This window comes from Oncorhynchus nerka, linkage group LG14 (assembly GCF_034236695.1).
Source record: "Oncorhynchus nerka isolate Pitt River linkage group LG14, Oner_Uvic_2.0, whole genome shotgun sequence".
NCBI classification, from domain to species: domain Eukaryota; kingdom Metazoa; phylum Chordata; class Actinopteri; order Salmoniformes; family Salmonidae; genus Oncorhynchus; species Oncorhynchus nerka.
In genome coordinates this window covers 79609731-79630606 of record NC_088409.1, presented here as the reverse complement: position 1 = coordinate 79630606, position 20876 = coordinate 79609731, and the positions used below count along the sequence as shown (strand labels likewise).

Below are 20876 nucleotides of genomic sequence, written 5' to 3'. Positions count from 1 at the left end.
GAAAGGTTGGTTCTTTGCTTTTTCATCCTGTGTATATATAAGCGATAACGCATGGATTGGACTACGTTACCCAGAAGCTTTAGACCACATTATGGGTGAGTTCGTAAATTCGCTCAGAGTAACTGATTAATTTATGAACGCTCAACACCCGTTGAGTATGGCCGGTGTCAGTAAACCTCGGAAAAAGGCGTAATTAAATTGTTGCTATCATCGTCACCAACGCTCTGAATAACATGAACACAGCATAACCAGCGCGAGAAAGGACGAGAAAAATTGTCAAGAGTGAGGTGTTCTCTCATTTATGCCAGGAAGTAGCTAGCATGCTAGCTAACTTTAGCCAGTTAGCTTGGGTGCTTCACTGCCGTTGTGAGGTCAGAACGCTCATATCAACCCTACTCCTCGGCCATAGCGTCCAGTATGCCCTCCGAGAGCGAAACACTCTGAATTTACGTAAATTCAGAGCGGCAATGTCCTCTGGCACTCCAGAGTAAATTTACGAACGCACCCTATAATGGTGACGTGTAGTTCTGTGGATCATCCACATGATTCTGAACGTAGAACAGGTCAAGAGGGGTTTCATTAATTACTACAGTCACAATTGGCTATCGTAAAAACGATATGGTTAGCAGTGTATAGCCACTTTAAGTTTAAAATTGCATTTGAAGAAGATACATTGTAGATATAGGCGGGGTTTATGACTTAGTGGCTGTGGTAAATAGTGACAACATTCATCCATTCCGAAACTGATGAGGCGATTAGCCTAGATTTTGTTTTACTACGTTTCAGTTCGGTGGTAATCAATACTTGACAATGGCTGGGGAAATGTCTATGATCGGTAAGTAAGATTTAACTGTAATGTGTTTTTGTTGTTGTGTAACTAACCAGCTGTTTAGCTAGCTAATAGTAAGTAGCAAGTGGGCTGACAAATGACCGGTGGTAACAGCTGGCTAGTTGCTACCTAATTCACAGTAGTCAAGTTAGCTAGAAAGGTAAACGAAGTGTCAGAACTGTCAACGCTGAATTAATATGTAAATAAGTAGGCTATCGGTACCAGTTGTTAGTTCGCTACGTAGTCAACATCCAGCCCTAAACCCACGTCATTTCTTTATCTTCCGTGTCGCAGGATCGGTCATTCTGGCTTTATTTCTGGCTGGCTATCTGGGCCAGCAGTATCTGCCTCCACCGAAACCCAAAGTGATCGGCCTAGATCTGGGGACCACTTTCTGCTCCGTAGGAGTATTCCACCCGGGTACGGGGGATGTGGAGGTGATAGGGGATGAGGAGGGGCGGAAGAGCATCCCGAGTGCGGTGTCGTTCACATCTACGGAAGTCCTCGCCGGTCACGAGGGTCAGAATCTGGCCGACAGCAATCCTGAAAACACCATCTATGATGCCAAGCGGTTTATTGGAAAGATATTCGAACAAGAGCTCCTTGAGCAGGAAAGTGCTCGTTATCCATTCAAGGTACAGTACATATTCCTGTAGTTACTTTGACAGTCAATACACCACGTGAAAATGACTTAATACATCATCAGCATTGACTTTCATTTGTAATACCTTTCTTTCAGGTGATAAACAACAATGGCAGTGCAGAGTTCTTTGTCACCACCAACCAGACGTTCACAGTTACTCCTGAATTCATTGGTTCTCGGCTGCTGCTGAAGATGAGGAAGATGGCGGAGCGTCACCTGGGTGTCCCCATTCAGAGGGCTGTTATCTCTGTCCCTGCTGAGTTTGATGAGAGACAGAGGAACTATACCATCAGGGCTGCCAACCTGGCCGGTCAGTCTCTATCTGGCAAAACTGTATCAATATCTGATGTGTAAACACTGCTACAGGAATGACTTCCACTGTATAGCAGTTTAGTGTAGTCTCATTTAGAAACAGTCTGTCATCCAGGGACATTAAGGGTTGTCCTATTGCCCAGAGCAAGTCAAACCGAGCGCAAGTTGAGCCTGCTGGTTCATCCACATTGTGTAAGTGAAAGACATCATTTATGGCGAGTTGAGCCTGCTGGTTCATCCACATTGTGTAAGTGAAAGACATAATTTATGGCGAGTTGAGCCTGCTGGTTCATCCACATTGTGTAAGTGAAAGACATCATTTATGGCGAGTTGAGCCTGCTGGTTCATCCACATTGTGTAAGTGAAAGACATCATTTATGGCGAGTTGAGCCTGCTCTGGTTCATCCACATTGTGTAAGTGAAAGACATCATTTATGGCGAGCTGAGCCTGCTCTGGTTCATCCACATTGTGTAAGTGAAATACATCATTTATGGCGAGTTGAGCCTGCTGGTTCATCCACATTGTGTAAGTGAAAGACATCATTTATGGCGAGTTGAGCCTGCTGGTTCATCCACATTGTGTAAGTGAAAAACATCATTTATGGCGAGTTGAGCCTGCTGGTTCATCCACATTGTGTAAGTGAAAGACATCATTTATGGCGAGTTGAGCCTGCTGGTTCATCCACATTGTGTAAGTGAAAGACATCATTTATGGCGAGTTGAGCCTGCTGGTTCATCCACATTGTGTAAGTGAAAGACATCATTTATGGCGAGTTGAGCCTGCTGGTTCATCCACATTGTGTAAGTGAAAGACATCATTTATGGCGAGCTGAGCCTGCTGGTTCATCCACATTGTGTAAGTGAAATACATCATTTATGGCGAGCTGAGCCTGCTCTGGTTCATCCACATTGTGTAAGTGAAAGACATCATTTATGGCGAGTTGAGCCTGCTCTGGTTCATCCACATTGTGTAAGTGAAAGACATCATTTATGGCGAGCTGAGCCTGCTCTGGTTCATCCACATTGTGTAAGTGAAAGACATCATTTATGGCGAGCTGAGCCTGCTCTGGTTCATCCACATTGTGTAAGTGAAAGACATCATTTATGGCGAGCTGAGCCTGCTCTGGTTCATCCACATTGTGTAAGTGAAAGACATCATTTATGGCGAGCTGAGCCTGCTCTGGTTCATCCACATTGTGTAAGTGAAAGACATCATTTATGGCGAGCTGAGCCTGCTGGTTCATCCACATTGTGTAAGTGAAAGACATCATTTATGGCGAGTTGAGCCTGCTGGTTCATCCACATTGTGTAAGTGAAAGACATCATTTATGGCGAGTTGAGCCTGCTGGTTCATCCACATTGTGTAAGTGAAAGACATCATTTATGGCGAGTTGAGCCTGCTGGTTCATCCACATTGTGTAAGTGAAAGACATCATTTATGGCGAGCTGAGCCTGCTGGTTCATCCACATTGTGTAAGTGAAAGACATCATTTATGGCGAGTTGAGCCTGCTGGTTCATCCACATTGTGTAAGTGAAAGACATCATTTATGGCGAGCTGAGCCTGCTGGTTCATCCACATTGTGTAAGTGAAAGACATCATTTATGGCGAGTTGAGCCTGCTGGTTCATCCACATTGTGTAAGTGAAAGACATCATTTATGGCGAGCTGAGCCTGCTCTGATAAATGTTTTAGTGATAACAACCAAAATACAAATAATTAAATTACTGAGCTTTCTGATTCCTCTCCTATGGGTAGGTGAAAGGCAGGCAATATGTCACTAATGCTCGTCAATAGCTAATTTACATTTTCGGATGTGCAACTGCGTTAGACTTTAATGTCAATCCCTGATATAATTAGGTGTTTGTTCTAAAATAACTGTTACTTAATACTTACATACATACACTGTATTCAGACACCTGGACTTTTTCAACATTTTGTTACGTTACAGGCTTATTCTAAAATTGATTAAATATAACTTTTCCTCATCAATCTACACACTACCCCATAATGACAAAGCGAAAACGGGTTTAGACATTTCTTGCAAATTTATAAAAAAAAAAAAAACGTATTTACATAAGTATTCAGGCCCTTTACTATGGCACTTAAAATTGAGCTCATGTACATCCTGTTTCTACTGATCATCCTTGATGTTTCTACAACTTCATTGGAGTCCACCTGTGGTAAATTCAATTGATTTGACACCTAAGGTCCCACAGTTGACAGTGCATGTCAGAGCAAAACCAAGTCATGAGGTTGAAGGAAATGTCCGTAGAGCACCGAGACAGGATTGTGTTGAGGCACAGATCTGGGGAAGGGTACCAAAAGATTTCTACAGCATTGAAGGTCCCCAAGAACACAGTGGCCTTCATCATTCTTTAATGGAAGAAGTTTGGAACCACCAAGACTCTTCCTAGAGCTGGCTGCCCGGCCAAACTGAGCAATTGAGGGAGAAGGGCCTTGGTCAGGAAGGTGACCAAGAAACTGATGGTCACTCTGACAGAGCTACTCTGTGGAGATAGGAGAACCTACCAGAAGGAAAACCATCTCTGCAGCACTCCACCAATCAGTCCTTTATGGTCGAGTGGCCAAACGGAAGCTAATCCTCAGTAAAAGACACATGACAGCCCGTTTGGAATTCGCCAAAAGGCACCTGAAGGACTCTCAGACCATGAGGAACAATATTCTCTTGTCTGATGAAACCAGCTTGAACTATTTGGCCTGAATGCCAAGCGTCATATCTGGAGGAAACCTGGTACCATCCCTACGGTGAAGCATGGTGGTGGCAGCATCATGCTGTGGGTTTGTTTTTCAGCAGCAGATTCGAGGGAAAGATTAACAGAGAAAAGTAGAGATCCTTGATGAAAACCTGCTCAGGACCTCCGACTGGGGAAAACAGCACAACGACCCTAAACAAACAGCCAAGACAATGCAGGAGTGGCATCGGGACAAGTCTCTGGATGTCCTTGAGTGGCCCAGCCAGAGCCTGGACTTGAACCCGATCTAACATCTCTGGAGAGACTTGAAAATAGAGTTGCAGCGACGCACCCCATCCATCCCGACAGAGCTTGAGAGGATATGCAGAGAAGAATGGGACAAACTCCCCAAATACAGGTGTGCCAAGCTTGTAGTGTCATACCCAAGAAGACTCCAGGTTGTAATCGCTGCCAAAAGGTGCTTCAACAAAGTACTGAGTAAAGGGTCTGAATACTTATGTAAATGTGATATTTCAATTTAATTTTTTTATACATTTGCATTTCTGAACCTGTTTTTGCTTTGTCTTTATGGTCTGTGTGTAGATTGAGAGGGGAAAAAAAACAATCTAATCAATTTTAGAATAAGGCTGTAAAGTAATAAAATATGGAAAAGGTGAAGGGGTCTGAATACTTTACGAATGCACTGATACATACAGAGTAGAATATTGGACATCTAATCCAAAGTCATTAAGATTCCGAAGGGCTTTGACCAAATCTACACTACCCACTATAACTAACATCTGATTGTTCTGTTTACACCACTCAGGACTGGACATCCTGCGTGTGATCAATGAGCCCACAGCTGCAGCGATGGCGTATGGGTTACACAAGGTGGACGTGTTCAACGTGCTGGTGGTAGACCTGGGAGGAGGAACGCTGGACGTCTCTCTGCTCAACAAACAGGGGGGCATGTTCCTCACCAGAGCCATGGCAGGTAAGACGCTAATTTACTCTCAACTCCTTATGTTGTAGATATGCATGGTTTAGTTGGTCATTTTCATTTATCTTCTGTTTTTAAATTGGGCATACAGTACAAGTGGAACATTTGCCATATTGTAGTTAAAGATGACCATTTCCAATTAGCACAACTAATTCAAATAATACAGTACATGACCTGAAATGGAATCGACTCCGATAGTATTCTTGGGCTCAGAGAATGATCCTTGCTGTTGTCGTTTCCTAGGTAACAACAAGCTGGGGGGACAGGACTTCAGCCAGAGGCTGCTCCAGTACACCATGGAGAGGGTCCGCCAGCAGTACGGCGTTCCCCCCACCCTCAAAGAGGACATCCACCACCTCCGCCAGGCTGTGGAGGCAGCCAAGCTCAACCTCACCCTGCAGCCCAGCGCCGACCTCAGGGTACCCCTGCACCTGGAGCCCCAAGGAGACGCCAAGCAACCACCACAGGGGCCCACCAAGGACCCAATCCCAGTCATCTTCCAAGCAGTCATCACCCGTGAGCTGTTTGAAGAGTTGAACGCCGACCTCTTCCAGAAGATTCTGGCGCCTGTAGAGACAGTGCTGGCTGAGGGCCACCTGGGGAAGGAGGAGGTGGATGAGATAGTTCTGGTGGGAGGCTCCACCCGCATCCCTAGGATCAGGAAGCTGATCAGTGAGTACTTTGGGAAGGAGCCCAACACCTCAGTGGACCCAGACTTGGCAGTGGTGACTGGGGTGGCCATCCAGGCTGGCATCATGGGGGGCTCCTGGCCCCTACAGGTCAGCGCTATAGAGATCCCCAACAGACACCTCCTCAAGACCATCTTCAATTGATCTAGTCTAGAGGTAGCAAGGATGCCACCAGACAGATACTTGCCATATTAAAGGATGGTCTGCATTCTAACTGTTAATTGTGCTTCTCCATCTTCACAAGGTGTGCAATAGTATTATGAGGTTAAAATATGATCTTCAGCTGTAATATTTTCTCACAGAGAAACTCAAATTACACCATCACTTTTTTACAGTCAACCCAACTTATTAGACCAACTGTCATAGATTGAAAATTGTGTTCAACTCAGGGAACAACCTTTATTTCTAGAGAACTGTGACCAGCAAAGACACCTTCAGCTATTTATTTATTTATTTCTAGTGCTTGTACTGTGGGAGGAGGGGGGGGGGTGTACATGAGGTGTTGTTTTTCAGTGGACGACAACGTGCCTGTGCCTTTTCAGAGAGCTGCACTATTAGGCTTTGTGCTTTTAAGTCACCTGATATGAAGAACCACTAGTCCTTTAGGGAGTCCTATTGATGAAGGCATAATGCTATTAGTTTCGGACCAAATATTTTTGCACACATTGTTACTAGCTTTACATTCAAACAATAGCCTCTGCTCAGCTTTGTATGGGTTAACAGATTTTCTAAATAAGGGACATGCTCAGTATTCCACTAACTTATTAGCCAGCATCATCATTCTGGTGCAATTGAATTCAGAATCACTGGCTGACAGATGTGTAAGTAAGTGCCATAAACACACAGGACTAGGCTTGTGTTACCGTGTCTCAAGACTGCAGGTGGACAGTAATGGTTGAGGCTGTTACAGCCCCTGGAATTAGAGGACAAACGTGTTTGTTGACAATTGACATTCCATGATACAGTGAACACATTTAAATAATATACCTTTTAGAGGTTTGTTCAAGGTAAACAGTTTGCATGCGCCTCATACTGCACAGTTCTCTAGCGATGTTAAAGGAATTTATCTAGACCGTTCCATTTCAACGGAGTATGTAGATTTTTGTACTGCAAATTTTGCTCCTCCAAATGGCTCCCTTAGATATCTGCTTGTACTACATGCTGCTTTAAATAAATCCTGAATTACCCAAAATACCACTTAATTTTCTAGAGCAGCGAACAAAATTAAAGCCAGCTTTAATATACATTCAAACACAGTTCAGGACCCAACAGAGATTGCCATTGCTGTAAGAGAAAATAACAGATGCATCTTGCTGTCTGCATTCCATGATACTGACGTTCTAGTCCAGGTGGAAGAAAAAAATAAAAGGACATTTGTGATAATGTTCCCAGCACATACCAACTGAAAATCGTGAAAATTGCATTTACCATTCACTCACTAGCTTCTTCAGCAATGTGGTAACATCTTGCCGCGTAACTGTACAATTGATGGAAAAACATCCGTATGTTTAGTTACTGGCATGGGCTACTGCATAGTAAATTCAGAAAGTATTCATACCCCTCGACTTGTTCCACATTTTGTGTAACAGCCGGAATTCAAAATGGATTTGTTTCTTCACACTACCCCATGACAAAGTGAACGTTTTTAGAAATACCTAAGTATTCACCCCTTGTTAGAATCACCTTTGGTAGCAAGATCAGTCTTTCTGGGTAAGTGGAAGAGCTTTGCAAACTTGGATTGAGTCTATGCAACATGTGACTTTTTACTCCTGAACTTATTTAGGCTTGCCATATCAAAGGGGTTAAATACATATCGACTCAAGACATTCCAGCTTTTCATTTTTAATACAAACATAATTCCACTCACATCATGGGGTATTATGTGTAGGCCAATCAATTTAAAATTCAGTCTAACACAAAATGTGGAAAAAGTCAAGGGGTGTGAATACTTTGAAGGCACTGTACATCAAGCGTTCATACAGTAGGAATATGGTTGACATGAGCTAAATCTACACAGTCAACAGTAACACCAACCTAAATGGTGTTAGTTATCTTCCATCTAGAAAAATCACAATAAAAGGATATCACTTTGGTATCAGAAGCATTTTAATGTTGACTTTGAGGCACACAAATACCAAAGGAGTAAATGAACACAAGTCAATCCATTCCTTGACCCTGTGTGAACTATTCTGATACTCAGCGTTGTCCCTTCAACAGCCTAGAGCTTTATTTTCACAGTTAATATAGCACACCCCACTTCATCACGACATAAAAGATACCCTTTAATGTCACTCTATATGGTGCAGTTTGCTGTTCAAATGCCATTGAGAAGTTTGTCTGCAAAATATTTAAATGACTTGACTTTCATAAACTTCTCAACACTATTGCTATTATTATGCATCACATTTCCAATATAATGTTCAGACAGCCATAGCATATAAAACTTTTGTAACATGTACACACTCCATGTAGAACTGCATACTTGGGGTAGGTGGTGAAATCTCTACTGCCATAATACACTGTTCACATCCTTTAAAAATCAAAACATTCACAATGAACCGAAAACATACCCAGCAGTTCTGCCTGAACACAAGCCCTGCCTGAGACAGCACAGCTCCACAAGTCATTCGATGTCACAAGCATGGATGAAGGAAATGCTGTTCAAATCATTATCTTACATCATGTAAATATTTCACTTAGTCGGAGAAGGCAGGACCCTCTGTAAACAGCTTGTTCCTGTTGTTTTTCTTCCTAAAAATTAGAATAGCACCCAAACGTGGCAGGAATTAGGAGCAATGCTGCACAAGTAGTCAAATCCTCGAAATAACTAAGAATTGGCTGTGCTATAAAGTGACTGCAAGTAAATACGTTTAAAAAAAAACTAATAGGTTCTTAATAATAAACAAGCATTGGTAACTGGGGGGGCCTCCAAAGCATCTAGAGCAGGGGTGGGCAAACTACAGCCCATGAGCCCATTCAATCCCTGCCCACGGGAGGTTTGAGTGAAAAACAATATTTAATGGGCCAATATATTTTCAAACAAGTTGTAAAAAATAAAAAATAAAGTGATCTAGAGGTGAGAAGAGGCCACAAATCTGACAAATCAATTGGTTCATCAATAAAAAGTGATTTTAGTCCCACATCTGTTTTTAACAAGCAAAAACAAACCTATTTACAGAATGTACAAAGCAATGGGTGGTGCTTGCCTGCGATTCTTCAGTAATACAGCAGCCTGTCAATCAATCAGTTAGTAAGTAGGAGGAACAAACCAATAACTATCTGGATACACTGAGTAAAACAAGAGTAATCAGAACAGACAAGACAGTCACTTGGAAGTCTTAATTTACTCAGTTTCCACATGCTAGTAGAGTCAGGTGTCTTTCAGTAGATTCACATTAGTAGAGTGAGAGTCAATGGGAGATGCCTTCGTTGTTGTAGTAGTCAAAGCCATTCTCCATGTACAGGTCCTCAGCACTGCCCACACCATTGCTCACCTCTGGGAGGCAGAAGAGTGAAGGAACATCAGTAGGTGTTCACAAGGTATTTCACTGATAACACATCAATGCACATTGAATAAACAGGACATCAAAAACAATATCACTGCAACATCATATCCAAACCACACGAGAGAAAACCCGTAGCTTCCTTTGCTCTGTATGTCACCACGTATCTTCTAAGACCTACTAGTGTGATTTTAGAGTGGTTTGGACTGACTGATGATCATTCAAGACTCATCAGCATCCCCATTAGACTTACCTTTCACCACCCACCAGGAGAGGCTGGTGGGTCACAGTGGGCTGTCTAGGAGCCCTTATACATGATGCAGGACTCTGGGCAATTGGGGAGGAGTGGGGGGAAGGGCGGGGCAGGCAGAGGGAAGTGGGAAGGGAGGGATGGAATGGTCACAGCAGCCAGAGGAGGATGGACAGATGGCAGGATGAAGAGTGGAGGTGGAGAGGAGTGCAGGTCACACACACACACACAGGATGAGACTGCTACTGCGGTTGACCTTGGGGAGGGCAATTACACAAGACACTCAGAGAGATGCATGCTGGGATACGGTCACACACTGGCATCCTCAGATACTCTTAAAATGGCTGCCTTTCCTTGTCTTCTTTTCTGTGACCACTGATTAATAGGAGAAAGCAATATGACTGGCCAAAACAGCCGGGCATCCACTTCATCTATCCAATGTCATCAGATCAGTGGTAAATAAATAAGGACAGGAGAAAAGGAGTGGAAGACATTTCAGAGTACTGGGATACAGCCAGAGAAACAAACACCAACACACAATACAGTAGACACAGGAATTCCAGTTCTCTCTGTGGGGTCCTTCCTTACCGGAGAAGATGAGTTTCTCCTTCATAATGTTGACGTCTCTGCTGGACCTCCGGACTGCGGCACTCAGCATGATCTGTTCAGGGTTGTAGCTGTGCATGCTACTCAACCTCCATCTGGTGAGGAAAGGTCACACAGGGGTCAGGGCATAATATAGAGCAGGTCTCTCCGAACCCTGTTCCTGGAGAGCTACCATCCGGTAGGTATTCGCTCCAACCCTATTGTAGCGCACCTGATTCTAATAATTAGCTGGTTGATAAGCTGAATCAGGTTAATTACAACTGGGGTTGGAGTGAAAGCCTACAGGAGGGTAGATCTCCAGGAACAGGGTTGGAGAGCCCTGATATAGAGCCTCTGGTCATACCACAAAACTGCTGTCTCTGCCCTCAAGGACCTGTTCTATATGGAGATAACGGCATGTTAAAATGCGTCACCCATTTCTCTTGGAGATACTCTAGGTCACCAAGTGTGGGCACTGGGCACCATTTTGCCTCAGTCTTTTACTTCTAATTGGCTGACCTCAAAATGACACCAAGCAAACAGACATATATTGAAGTTGGGTGCTGTACTGAATGAATCAAATGATTTATGAACACATGCATCTACAAGGACACATACAAATAGAGTCTGAGCCAAAGACATCCCCACTTCTCTGAAAGCTCATACTTATCAGTTACTGACTAGCTGTGATGAATATTTATATATACACTAGATGACTGATCGGGGGCGCTGTGTTGAAGCCACCGTGCCTCCATCCTGGCACTTCCAAAATAGTTTCTACAATGTTGGGGAAGCTATAGAAATGCCTTTATTTATGTACATTCGTTTCCCCCCATTTATTCTATTACAGACACCTTAATGCATACTGTTACATTATATTATGTGAGCTAAACATACAAATAAAACATTCCTTAAAGTATCATTTGTTTTAACTATTAATGTTATTGTACCCACTACAACAAAATACATGTCATTTTGTCCATGATCACATTTAATTGAAATACAGTAGGGAGTGCCAATATGGCTGACCGGTGGCTTCAATGCCTCTCAATGGCCAATACATAGCATCAGCAATCCAGGGTTTATACATTGGTGGAAAAAGTACCCAATTGTCATACTTGAGTAAAAGTTAAGATACCTTAATTTAAAAGAAATGTACTTAAGTCACCCAGTAAAATACTTGAGTAAAAGTCAAAGTATTTGGTTCAAATCAAATACTTCAGTATCAAAAGCAAATGCCATTGCTAAAATATACTTATGTATCAAAAGTAAAAAATAATTTCAAATTCCTTATACTAAGCAAACCAATTTTATGGATAGCCAGGGAGGGGCACACCAACACCAATTTACAGTCCATCAGACTGTTAAACAACCATCACTAACACATTAGAGGCTGCTGCCTATAGGCATAGACTAGGAAACACTGGCCACTTTAAGGAATGGAACACTAGTCACTTTAATAATGTTTACATATCTGGCATTACTTATCTCACATGTACACTACCGTTCAACAGTTTGGGGTCACTTAGAAATGTCCTTGTTTTTGAAAGAAAAGCACATTTTTTGTCCATTAAAATATACAATTAAATCAGAAATACAGTGTAGACATTGTTAATGTTGTAAATGACTATTGCAGCTGGAAACGGCTGATTTTTTATGGAATATCTACATAGGTGTACAGAGGCTCATTATCAGCAACCATCACTCCTGGGTTCCAATTGCATGTTGTGTTAGCTAATCCAAGTTTATCATTTAAAAAGTCTAATTAATCATTAGAAAACCCTTTTACAATTATGTTAGCACAGCTGAAAACTGTTGTGCTTATGAAAGACATCTGTTTCCTATACTACTCTACCGTATCTTAGTCCGTTCCGCTCTATCGCTCGTCCATATGTATATAGTTTTAATTCATTCCTACTTAGATGTATATGCTGTGTAATTTGTTAGATATTACTACACTGGCGGAGCTAGAAGGACAAGCATTTCGCTACATCCGCAATAACATCTGCTTATCACGTGTATGTGATGTATTGTATGCATTGTTTTATTTCCTGCTAAGCATTCAAAAATGTAACAAGTACTTTTTGGCGTCAGAGAAAATGTATGGAGTAAAAAGTACATTCTTTTCTTTAGTAATGTAGGAGTAAAAGTTGTCAAAAATATAAAAAGTGAAGCACAGATACCTAAGAAAAACGACTTAAGTAGTACTTGAAAGTATTTTTACTCAAGTAATTTACACCACTGAGTTTATATACAGTGGGGAGAACAAGTATTTGATACACTGCTGATTTTGCAGGTTTTCCTACTTACAAAGCATGTAGAGGTCTAACTTTTTAAATTTTTAAAAATTTATTTATCTTAGGTACACTCCAAATGTGAGAAATGGAATGGAATCTAAAACAAAAATCCATGTATGGTTTTTAAGTAATTGATTTGCATTTTATTGCATGACATCAGTATTTGATACATTAGAAAAGCAGAACTTAATATTTGGTACAGAAATAATTGTTTGCAATTACAGAGATCATACATTTCCTGTAGTTCTTGACCAGGTTTGCACACACTGCAGCAGGGATTTTGGCCCACTCCCCCATACAAACCTTCTCCAGATCCTTCAGGTTTCGGGGCTGTCGCTGGGCAATACAGACTTCCAGCTCCCTCCAAATATTTTCTATTGGGTTCAGGTCTGGAGACTGGTTAGGCCACTCCAGGACCTTGAGATGCTTCTTACGGAGCCACTCTTTAGTTGCCCTGGCTGTGTGTTTCGGGTCATTGTCATGCTGGAAGACCCAGCCACGACCCATCTTCAATGCTCTTACTGAGGGAAGGAGGTTGTTGGCCAAGATCTCGCGATACATGGCCCCATCCACCCCCCCCCCCTCAATACGGAGCAGTCGTCCTGTCCCCTTTGCAGAAAAGCATCCCCAAAGAATGTTTCCACCTCCATGCTTCACGGTTGGGATGGTGTTCTTGGGGTTGTACTCATCCTTCTTCCTCCAAACACGGCGAGTGGAGTTTAGACCAAAAAGCTCTATTTTTGTCTCATCAGACCACATGACCTTCTCCCATTCCTCCTCTGGATCATCCAGATGGTCATTGGCAAACTTCAGACGGGCCTGGACATGCACTGGCTTGAGCAGGGGGACCTTGCGTGCACTGCAGGATTTTAATCCATGATGGCGTAGTGTGTTACTAATGGTTTTCTTTGAGACTGTGGTCCCAGCTCTCTTCAGGTCATTGACCAGGTCCTGCATTGTAGTTCTGGGCTGATCCCTCACCTTCCTCATGATCATTGATGTCTCACGAGGTGAGATCTTGCATGGAGCCCCAGACAGAGGGTGATTGATCGTCCTCTTGAACTTCTTCCATTTTCTAATAATTGCACCAACAGTTGTTGCCTTCTCACCAAGCTGCTTGCCTAATGTCCTGTAGCCCATCCCAGCCTTGTGCAGGTCTACAATTTAACCCTGATGTCCTTACACAGCTCTCTGGTCTTGGCCATTGTGGAGAGGTTGGAGTCTGTTTGATTGAGTGTGTGGACAGGTGTCTTTTATACAGGTAACGAGTTCAAACAGGTGCAGTTAATACAGGTAATGAGTGGAGAACAGGAGGGATTCTTAAAGAAAAACTAACAGGTCTGTGAGAGCCGGAATTCTTACTGGTTGGTAGGTGATCAAATACTTATGTCATGCAATAAAATGCAAATCAATTACTTAAAAATCATACAATGTGATTTTCTGGATTTTTGTTTTAGATTCCGTCTCTCACAGTTGAAGTGTACCTATGATAAAAATTACAGACCTCTACATGCTTTGTAAGTAGGAAAAGCTGCGAAATTGACAGTGTATCATATACTTGTTCTCCCCACTGTACATCATTGGTTGTGACTGGCTTTGAATATCACAACTGGAGTAACATTTGAGGCAAGAAGATGTACTTCCCTAATCCATTTGGTTTGGGTAATTACCAAATAGAGGCATGTAAATCAAAATGATTACATTACCAATATTGTGTCTTGGCTAATGCATCAATGCACTTAAAAATAACTCCACAGAGCTTTTGTCCAAATCAACACCATAAATGAAAATGAGCGCTTCCCTCTAATACATTTCTAGAATTAATTTGTAGACTGTCATTCAGTCAATAACAGTAAAACTCAAGCGGGATAAAAGTGAACACAAGCATTTGTGCTGTGTGGGAGAAAGCATCGCCGTCTGCCACTAAAAGGCTAATAGTGGTAGGCTCGCTTGTATTTACTGCACCCTCTAGCGGGGAGGACAAGAAGTGGCAGTAGTGAAATACAACAACGATACAGGTGAGAAAAAGAGAGAGATCTAAGATGTAAATGATGACGTATATAGAAATAAAGGATGGAGATACTGGCTTCACTGAGATAGAGGAAGAAAGATAAAAAGGGAAACCATCGTGGGTCAGAGTTGACTCAGTTACCTGATAATGTGATAGCTGCCAGATGCCAAAATGCAGCAGAGAAGAGGAGGAGAATGCACATCAGGCAGAGGAGAAGAGGAAGAAGAAAGAAGAAAAGTCGGAGAGATTAAAATAAGTCAGTTTAGAAGCCAGCAGCGGCCAGCACTTTGCTAAGCATAGCAAACCCACACATAAGACTAGAGGATGGAGGCCTTGGTCTGCTGTCCTCCATCCCACAACAGCATTATGGCTCAGGAAGGAAGATTCAATTCCTTTTAGCAGATTCCCATAGTCTTTCAGAAGATTCAAGGAAGCATACTTTCTGGTTTAATGTTACTTCAAAGTGCAAACAACTGTAAGGGGAAACATTGTTTGGTTGACGAGAGATACTTCTGATTCTCAAAGCCAAGCTGTTGCCATTGTAAATGAGCTTTATCAAATAACTAGTGTTTCATCCATCCCTGTGTTTTAACACGCTTGCTGTAAAATGGCCTTGCTGTTAATGTGTGTATGCAGAGGTATCTGTTAATGTATGCTTGTACAACATCTCGCCTGCTGTATACATGGAGCCTGCTGGTCCTCTGTAGTTCAGTTGGTAGAGCATGGCTCTTGCAGAGCCAGGATAGTGGGTTTGAATCCCAGGACCACCCCATACGTAATAAATGTATGGACGCATGACTAAGTCGCTTTGGATAAAACCATCTGCTAAATGGCAGATATCATTATTATGCATTAAGCCCCTGAGAGGTAAAACACACACAGCTGTGTGGAAGGAGAGAGTGTGAAGCGGACACACTGAGGGAGGAAGGGATGTGATAACTGTGTAAAGGCTCCACGAGACACTATGGCAGCAATTACAGATAATTAAGAGAAAGAGGAAAACACTTGATTACTACATTTAAAAATGACATCAGAGCACTCGGCCTCCCGAGTGGCGCAGCGGTCTAAGGCACTGATCAGTGCTAGAGGCGTCACTACAGATCTGGTTTCGATCCCTGCTGTGTCGCAGCCGGACGTGACCGGGAGACCCATGAGGCGGCACACAATTGGCCCATCGCTGTCCGGGTTAGGGGAGGGTTTGGCCGGCTGGGATGTCCTTGTTCCATAGCGCTCTAGGACTCCTTGTGGCGGCCTGGTGCATGCACGCTGGCTTCGGTCACCAGTTATATGGTGTTTCCTCCGACATCTTGGTGCGGCTGGCTTCTGGGTTAAGCGAGCAGTGTGTCAAGAAGCAGTGTATCTTGGCAGGGTCCTGTTTTGGAGGACACATGGCTCTTGCATGGCTCTCGCCTCTCCCGAGTCCGCATGGGAGTTGCAGCGATGAGACAAGACTAACTACCAATTGGATATCACAACATATTATATATATATATTTTTTAAGGAGTACTTACTTTTGGAATACAAAAATTCCTATAACTACAGTGAAGGAGATGAGATCAGCGGCGACCCAGATCAGACAGTATTCATCTGGACTCTGAAACACATGGCAGCATTAGACCACCAGGTGTCAATGTCTCCTAAAACAACTCACAGCCAGGTAGCAACAAACCTAGAACAAAGAATGCCTTCCTAAAATGATGTAATATTGAAATTCATATAATATTGTGGTACAGTAATTCATGTGTAATGCATAATGGACTCGTTAATCAAAAGGTGCTCCAAGTTACAGATGGGACAATAACAAAATAATACTCTAGTCAGAATAATGTAAGTCCCACATAGACCTAGATCCCATACTATCAGACATTGTGGGTGTAGATAGTGGCCATATTGACTAGCAGGCAAGCAGACAGGACAGACAGACACAGGGTGGGTAACAGATGCAGTGCTAGCCTGAACTCCATGTCAACCTCACCCAGGATGGGCTCTATATTCCAGTCTGCACCACCCATTGTGTTCCCTGCTGTGAGTCAGTCTGCTAACCCAGAGAGAGGTGCCAGGAGGGCCTGGGGAAGTGTGGGTGCTAGGGGGGTAATGGTGTGGGTACTAGGGGGGCTACTGTGGGGATAATGGCAGGAGCGCTAGGGGGGTGCAGTAGGGGTAATGGTGTGAATGTTAGGTGGGTGTAATGGTGTGAGTGTTAGGTGGGTGTTGTGGGGGTAATGGTGTGAGTGCTGGGGGGGTGTTGTGGGGGTAATGGTGTTTTTTTATATAGGCAAGTCAGTTAAGAACAAATTCTTATTTTCAATGATGGCCTGGGAACAGTGGGTTAACTGCCTTGTTCAGGGGCAGAAGGCCAGATGTTTACCTTGTCAGCTCGTGGACTCGATCTTGCAACCTTTCGGTTACTAGTCCAGCGCTCTAACCACTACCTGCTGCCCTAGTGCTAGGGGGGTGTTGTGGGGGTAATGGTGTGAGTGCTAGGGGGTGCTGTGGGGGGTAATGGTGTGAGTGCTAGGGGGGTGCTGTGTGGGGTAATGGTGTGAGTGCTAAGGGGGTGCTGTGAGGGACTTACCATGAGCCAGATGGGGTAAGGCACCTTTCTGAGGATGTTGGGGGCTTCAGAGGAGACAGAGGAAACCCCGCTGCACCAGAGCACAGAGAACAGCCAGGGCTCGTTGACCGTGTACAAAGTCACACTCACGTTGCTCCTGGAGAACTCTCTGGAGGGTGCAGACAGACACATTCATATTTCATACACACATATATACGGAAGAAGCACACACAGTGCATGTGTGTCTGTGCCTGTTAACCCACCGGATGTCATAGGGGCTGGCCTGGCTGTAACGTAGCAGCAGGCTGCTGATTCCCTGCTGGTGAAGGACTTGAGGCGGCAGCTTCTCTACTGATGTCTGCTGAAGCCCTGGAGCCACCTGTCTTACCTGCCCCCTGTCCCAGTCTGGGGTCCACATCACCTGCACACAGACAGACCAAAACACACACACAGATAGACCGAGACACACACACAGACCGACACACACAGACAGACCGAGACACACACACAGACCGAGGCACACACACAGACCGAGGCACACACAGACCGGCCGAGACACACACAGATCGGGCGAGATACACACACAGACCGGGCGAGATACACACACAGACCGGGCGAGATATACACACACACACAGACCGGCCGAGACGCACACACACACACACACAGACCGGCCGAGACGCACACACACACAGACCGGTCGAGAGGCACATACACACACACCGGCCGAGACGCACGCACACACACACACACAGACCGGCCGAGACGCACACACACACACACCGGCCGAGACGCACACACACAGATTGGCCGAGACGCACACACACACCGGCCGAGACACACGCACACCGCCCGAGACACACGCACACCGGCCGAGACACACGCACAGAGACACACACACAGACAAACAGACACGCACACAGACAGCTCAGATTACTTATGGAACATGTAGATGTGCAGTTAGTGACATCAGTGGTGACAGAGTAATGATTATTACATTGGTGACAGTGATGGATGTCACAGGAAATCTTCAGGTCAGCCTCAAGCTGACAGTAGTCAGTTCCCTCTCTCCACTATGAGTGCCGTTTTCCTCCTCTTGATTTCCCTAGATAACCCAGGGGGACAGTGTCTGAGCCCTAACAAGGTTCTGTCCACTATCTATAATAATAATATTATATAATAATATGCCATTTAGCAGATGCTTTAATCCAAAGAGACTTAAATCAATAATGTGTGCATACATTTTAAGTATGGGTGATCCTGAGATTCAAACCCACTACCCTGGCATTACAAGCGCCATTGCTCTACCAACTGAGCTACAAAGGACCCCTATCGGAGTCGGGTACACTAGTGTTGCCTGTCTCACCAGGTGCTGTGGAATCCCAGATAGGCGTATGACTTCCAGGGTATCGTTGATCCAACTGTGGTAGCAGGGGTGTCTGTGCGGGGGTCGTCGCAGGCTAAAAACCACTGTCTGGTTATGGAGGGAGGCTAGCCTCAGCAGCTGCTCCAGACTACACACACCCTGGTTCCCCACCAGCATCACCTCCCTCTGAGCCATGGACTGGACCGTCCAGAAGGGGTCGTCCTAGAGGAGAATGCACACAGGTACTCACAGTCAATCTGATCAATTTACTCTATTTATAAGATTATATGGCAATCGTAATAATACACCACTTTATGATGAGAGATGAGATCAGGGTTTGGGTCAATTCTATTTGAACTCAATCCAGTGAAGTAATCTTGATTGATAAAATTGGGCACTTTCTCTACATTTATCAGATTTCCTATTTGCCGAGTGGCAATGAAATGGACCCAAAGCTTGGAGGAGAAATATAGGCCTAGTGAAAGAAAGGGGTGTGTGATTACTGCATGATTAAAAACCTTCAGAGAGCGAAAGATGGCATAAGAGTATACCATTCCTCCCTAGAGAGGGTGTGTCAGACCATACCATTACTCCCTAGAGAGGATGTGACAGACCGTACCATTCCTCAGAGAGGGTGTGACAGACAGTACCATTCCTCCCTAGCGGGTTGTGACAGACCCTACCATTCCTCCCTAGAGAGAGTGTGACAGACCATACCATTCCTCCCTAGAGAGGATGTGACAGACCGTACCCTTCCTCCCTAGCGGGTTGTGACAGACCATACCATTCCTCCCTAGAGAGGATGTGACAGACCATACCATTCCTCCCTAGAGAGGATGTGACAGACCGTACCCTTCCTCCCTAGCGGGTTGTGACAGACCATACCATTCCTCCCTAGAGAGGATGTGACAGACCATACCATTCCTCCCTAGAGAGGATGTGACAGACCATACCATTCCTCCCTAGAGAGGATGTGACAGACCGTACCATTCCTCCCTAGAGAGGATGTGACAGACCGTACCCTTCCTCCCTAGCGGGTTGTGACAGACCATACCATTCCTCCCTAGAGAGGATGTGACAGACCATACCATTCCTCCCTAGAGAGGATGTGACAGACCATACCATTCCTCCCTAGAGAGGATGTGACAGACCGTACCATTCCTCCCTAGAGAGGATGTGACAGACCGTACCCTTCCTCCCTAGCGGGTTGTGACAGACCATACCATTCCTCCCTAGAGAGGATGTGACAGACCATACCATTCCTCCCTAGAGAGGATGTGACAGACCATACCATTCCTCCCTAGAGAGGATGTGACAGACCGTACCATTCCTCCCTAGCGGGTTGTGAATAATATTGTGGTACCTTGAGGAACCACTGGCCGGCGTTGAGGCTGTGTAAGTCTGTCCAGTTGAATGAGGAGGCATCGTCCAGCTGTCTGGCTGGAAACACCTTCCCCACATCTGTAGTCCTCCTCAAGGTGCGGTCTCGCATCAGAAATGGCACCCCGTCAAAACTAGGACAGGAAAGAGTTAAACAGTCAGGTCTACTAATAAAATAGTATATTCATTGCCGTACAGTTTTTTCAATATGATATGATCTTATTTCTCAAAATCTCAGATTTTTATATCCCGTGATATTTTGTGGAATTTCTTACAACATAACTAGCTTTACATCACAGCTACTTTCATGTTGCTTGCTTTACCTTCGCTTTGAATGCCAAATCATTTCCCCACCTTTTCAGTTAACCTCAGGTTGTAAGACATGGAAAACGACAAATTACCTACACTTGGAATTGTTCGTCAAATTCAACAGAAGAATCGCAACACTTTTGTCAGATTCCATCCCAAGCAACTAAATCGGACAAAAACATCATGTAACCTATCATTCCTCATTGTTTTTAGTGACCATTTAGTGTGACTGAAATATTTAATAAGTGCCAGAATGACCTCTGTCCTTTCAGATGTGTGTGTGTGTGTGTGTGTGTGTGCGTGCACAAGTGTTTGTGCGTGTGTGCACACGCGTGCATAGCTCTCCTGTGTCTCTGGTCAGGCAGATGTATAGAGCCTGGCCCAGGCCCTGTTTAGGTTTCATTAGTCATCTCCACCATGAGCCCAGAGCCCAGCCCATCACACATACAGTGGA

The 20876-nt window shown here is 44.2% G+C and overlaps 2 protein-coding genes across 5 annotated transcripts in view; one reads left to right on the top strand and one right to left on the bottom strand.

Annotated features, from left to right (window-relative positions):
* The first annotated feature begins 135 nt into the window (after positions 1-135).
* On the top strand, positions 136-6381 carry hspa13 (heat shock protein 70 family, member 13). Its single transcript, XM_029681373.2, has 5 exons — positions 136-835; positions 1124-1464; positions 1569-1782; positions 5305-5472; positions 5722-6381. The coding sequence occupies exons 1-5, from the start codon at positions 811-813 to the stop codon at positions 6309-6311; spliced, it is 1338 nt and encodes a 445-aa protein (XP_029537233.1). The 5' UTR covers positions 136-810; the 3' UTR covers positions 6312-6381.
* A 1870-nt stretch (positions 6382-8251) lies between these two features.
* Positions 8252-20876, bottom strand: part of LOC115141946 (glycerophosphodiester phosphodiesterase domain-containing protein 5-like) — a 124290-nt gene continuing 111665 nt past the window's right edge. For 3 of the 4 annotated variants that reach the window (XM_029681372.2, XM_065000472.1, XM_065000473.1), the window contains 7 exons: positions 20097-20247; positions 18734-18955; positions 17631-17788; positions 17389-17536; positions 16325-16407; positions 10509-10621; positions 8252-9663 (listed from right to left, as the gene is read on the bottom strand). In XM_029681372.2, the coding sequence (XP_029537232.1) occupies positions 9578-9663; positions 10509-10621; positions 16325-16407; positions 17389-17536; positions 17631-17788; positions 18734-18955; positions 20097-20247 (961 nt within the window). In that variant the 3' untranslated portion in view covers positions 8252-9577. Of the gene's footprint in view, positions 9664-9923; positions 10177-10508; positions 10622-16324; positions 16408-17388; positions 17537-17630; positions 17789-18733; positions 18956-20096; positions 20248-20876 lie in introns of all 4 variants that reach the window. The other variant, XR_010458542.1, reaches the window with a different exon arrangement.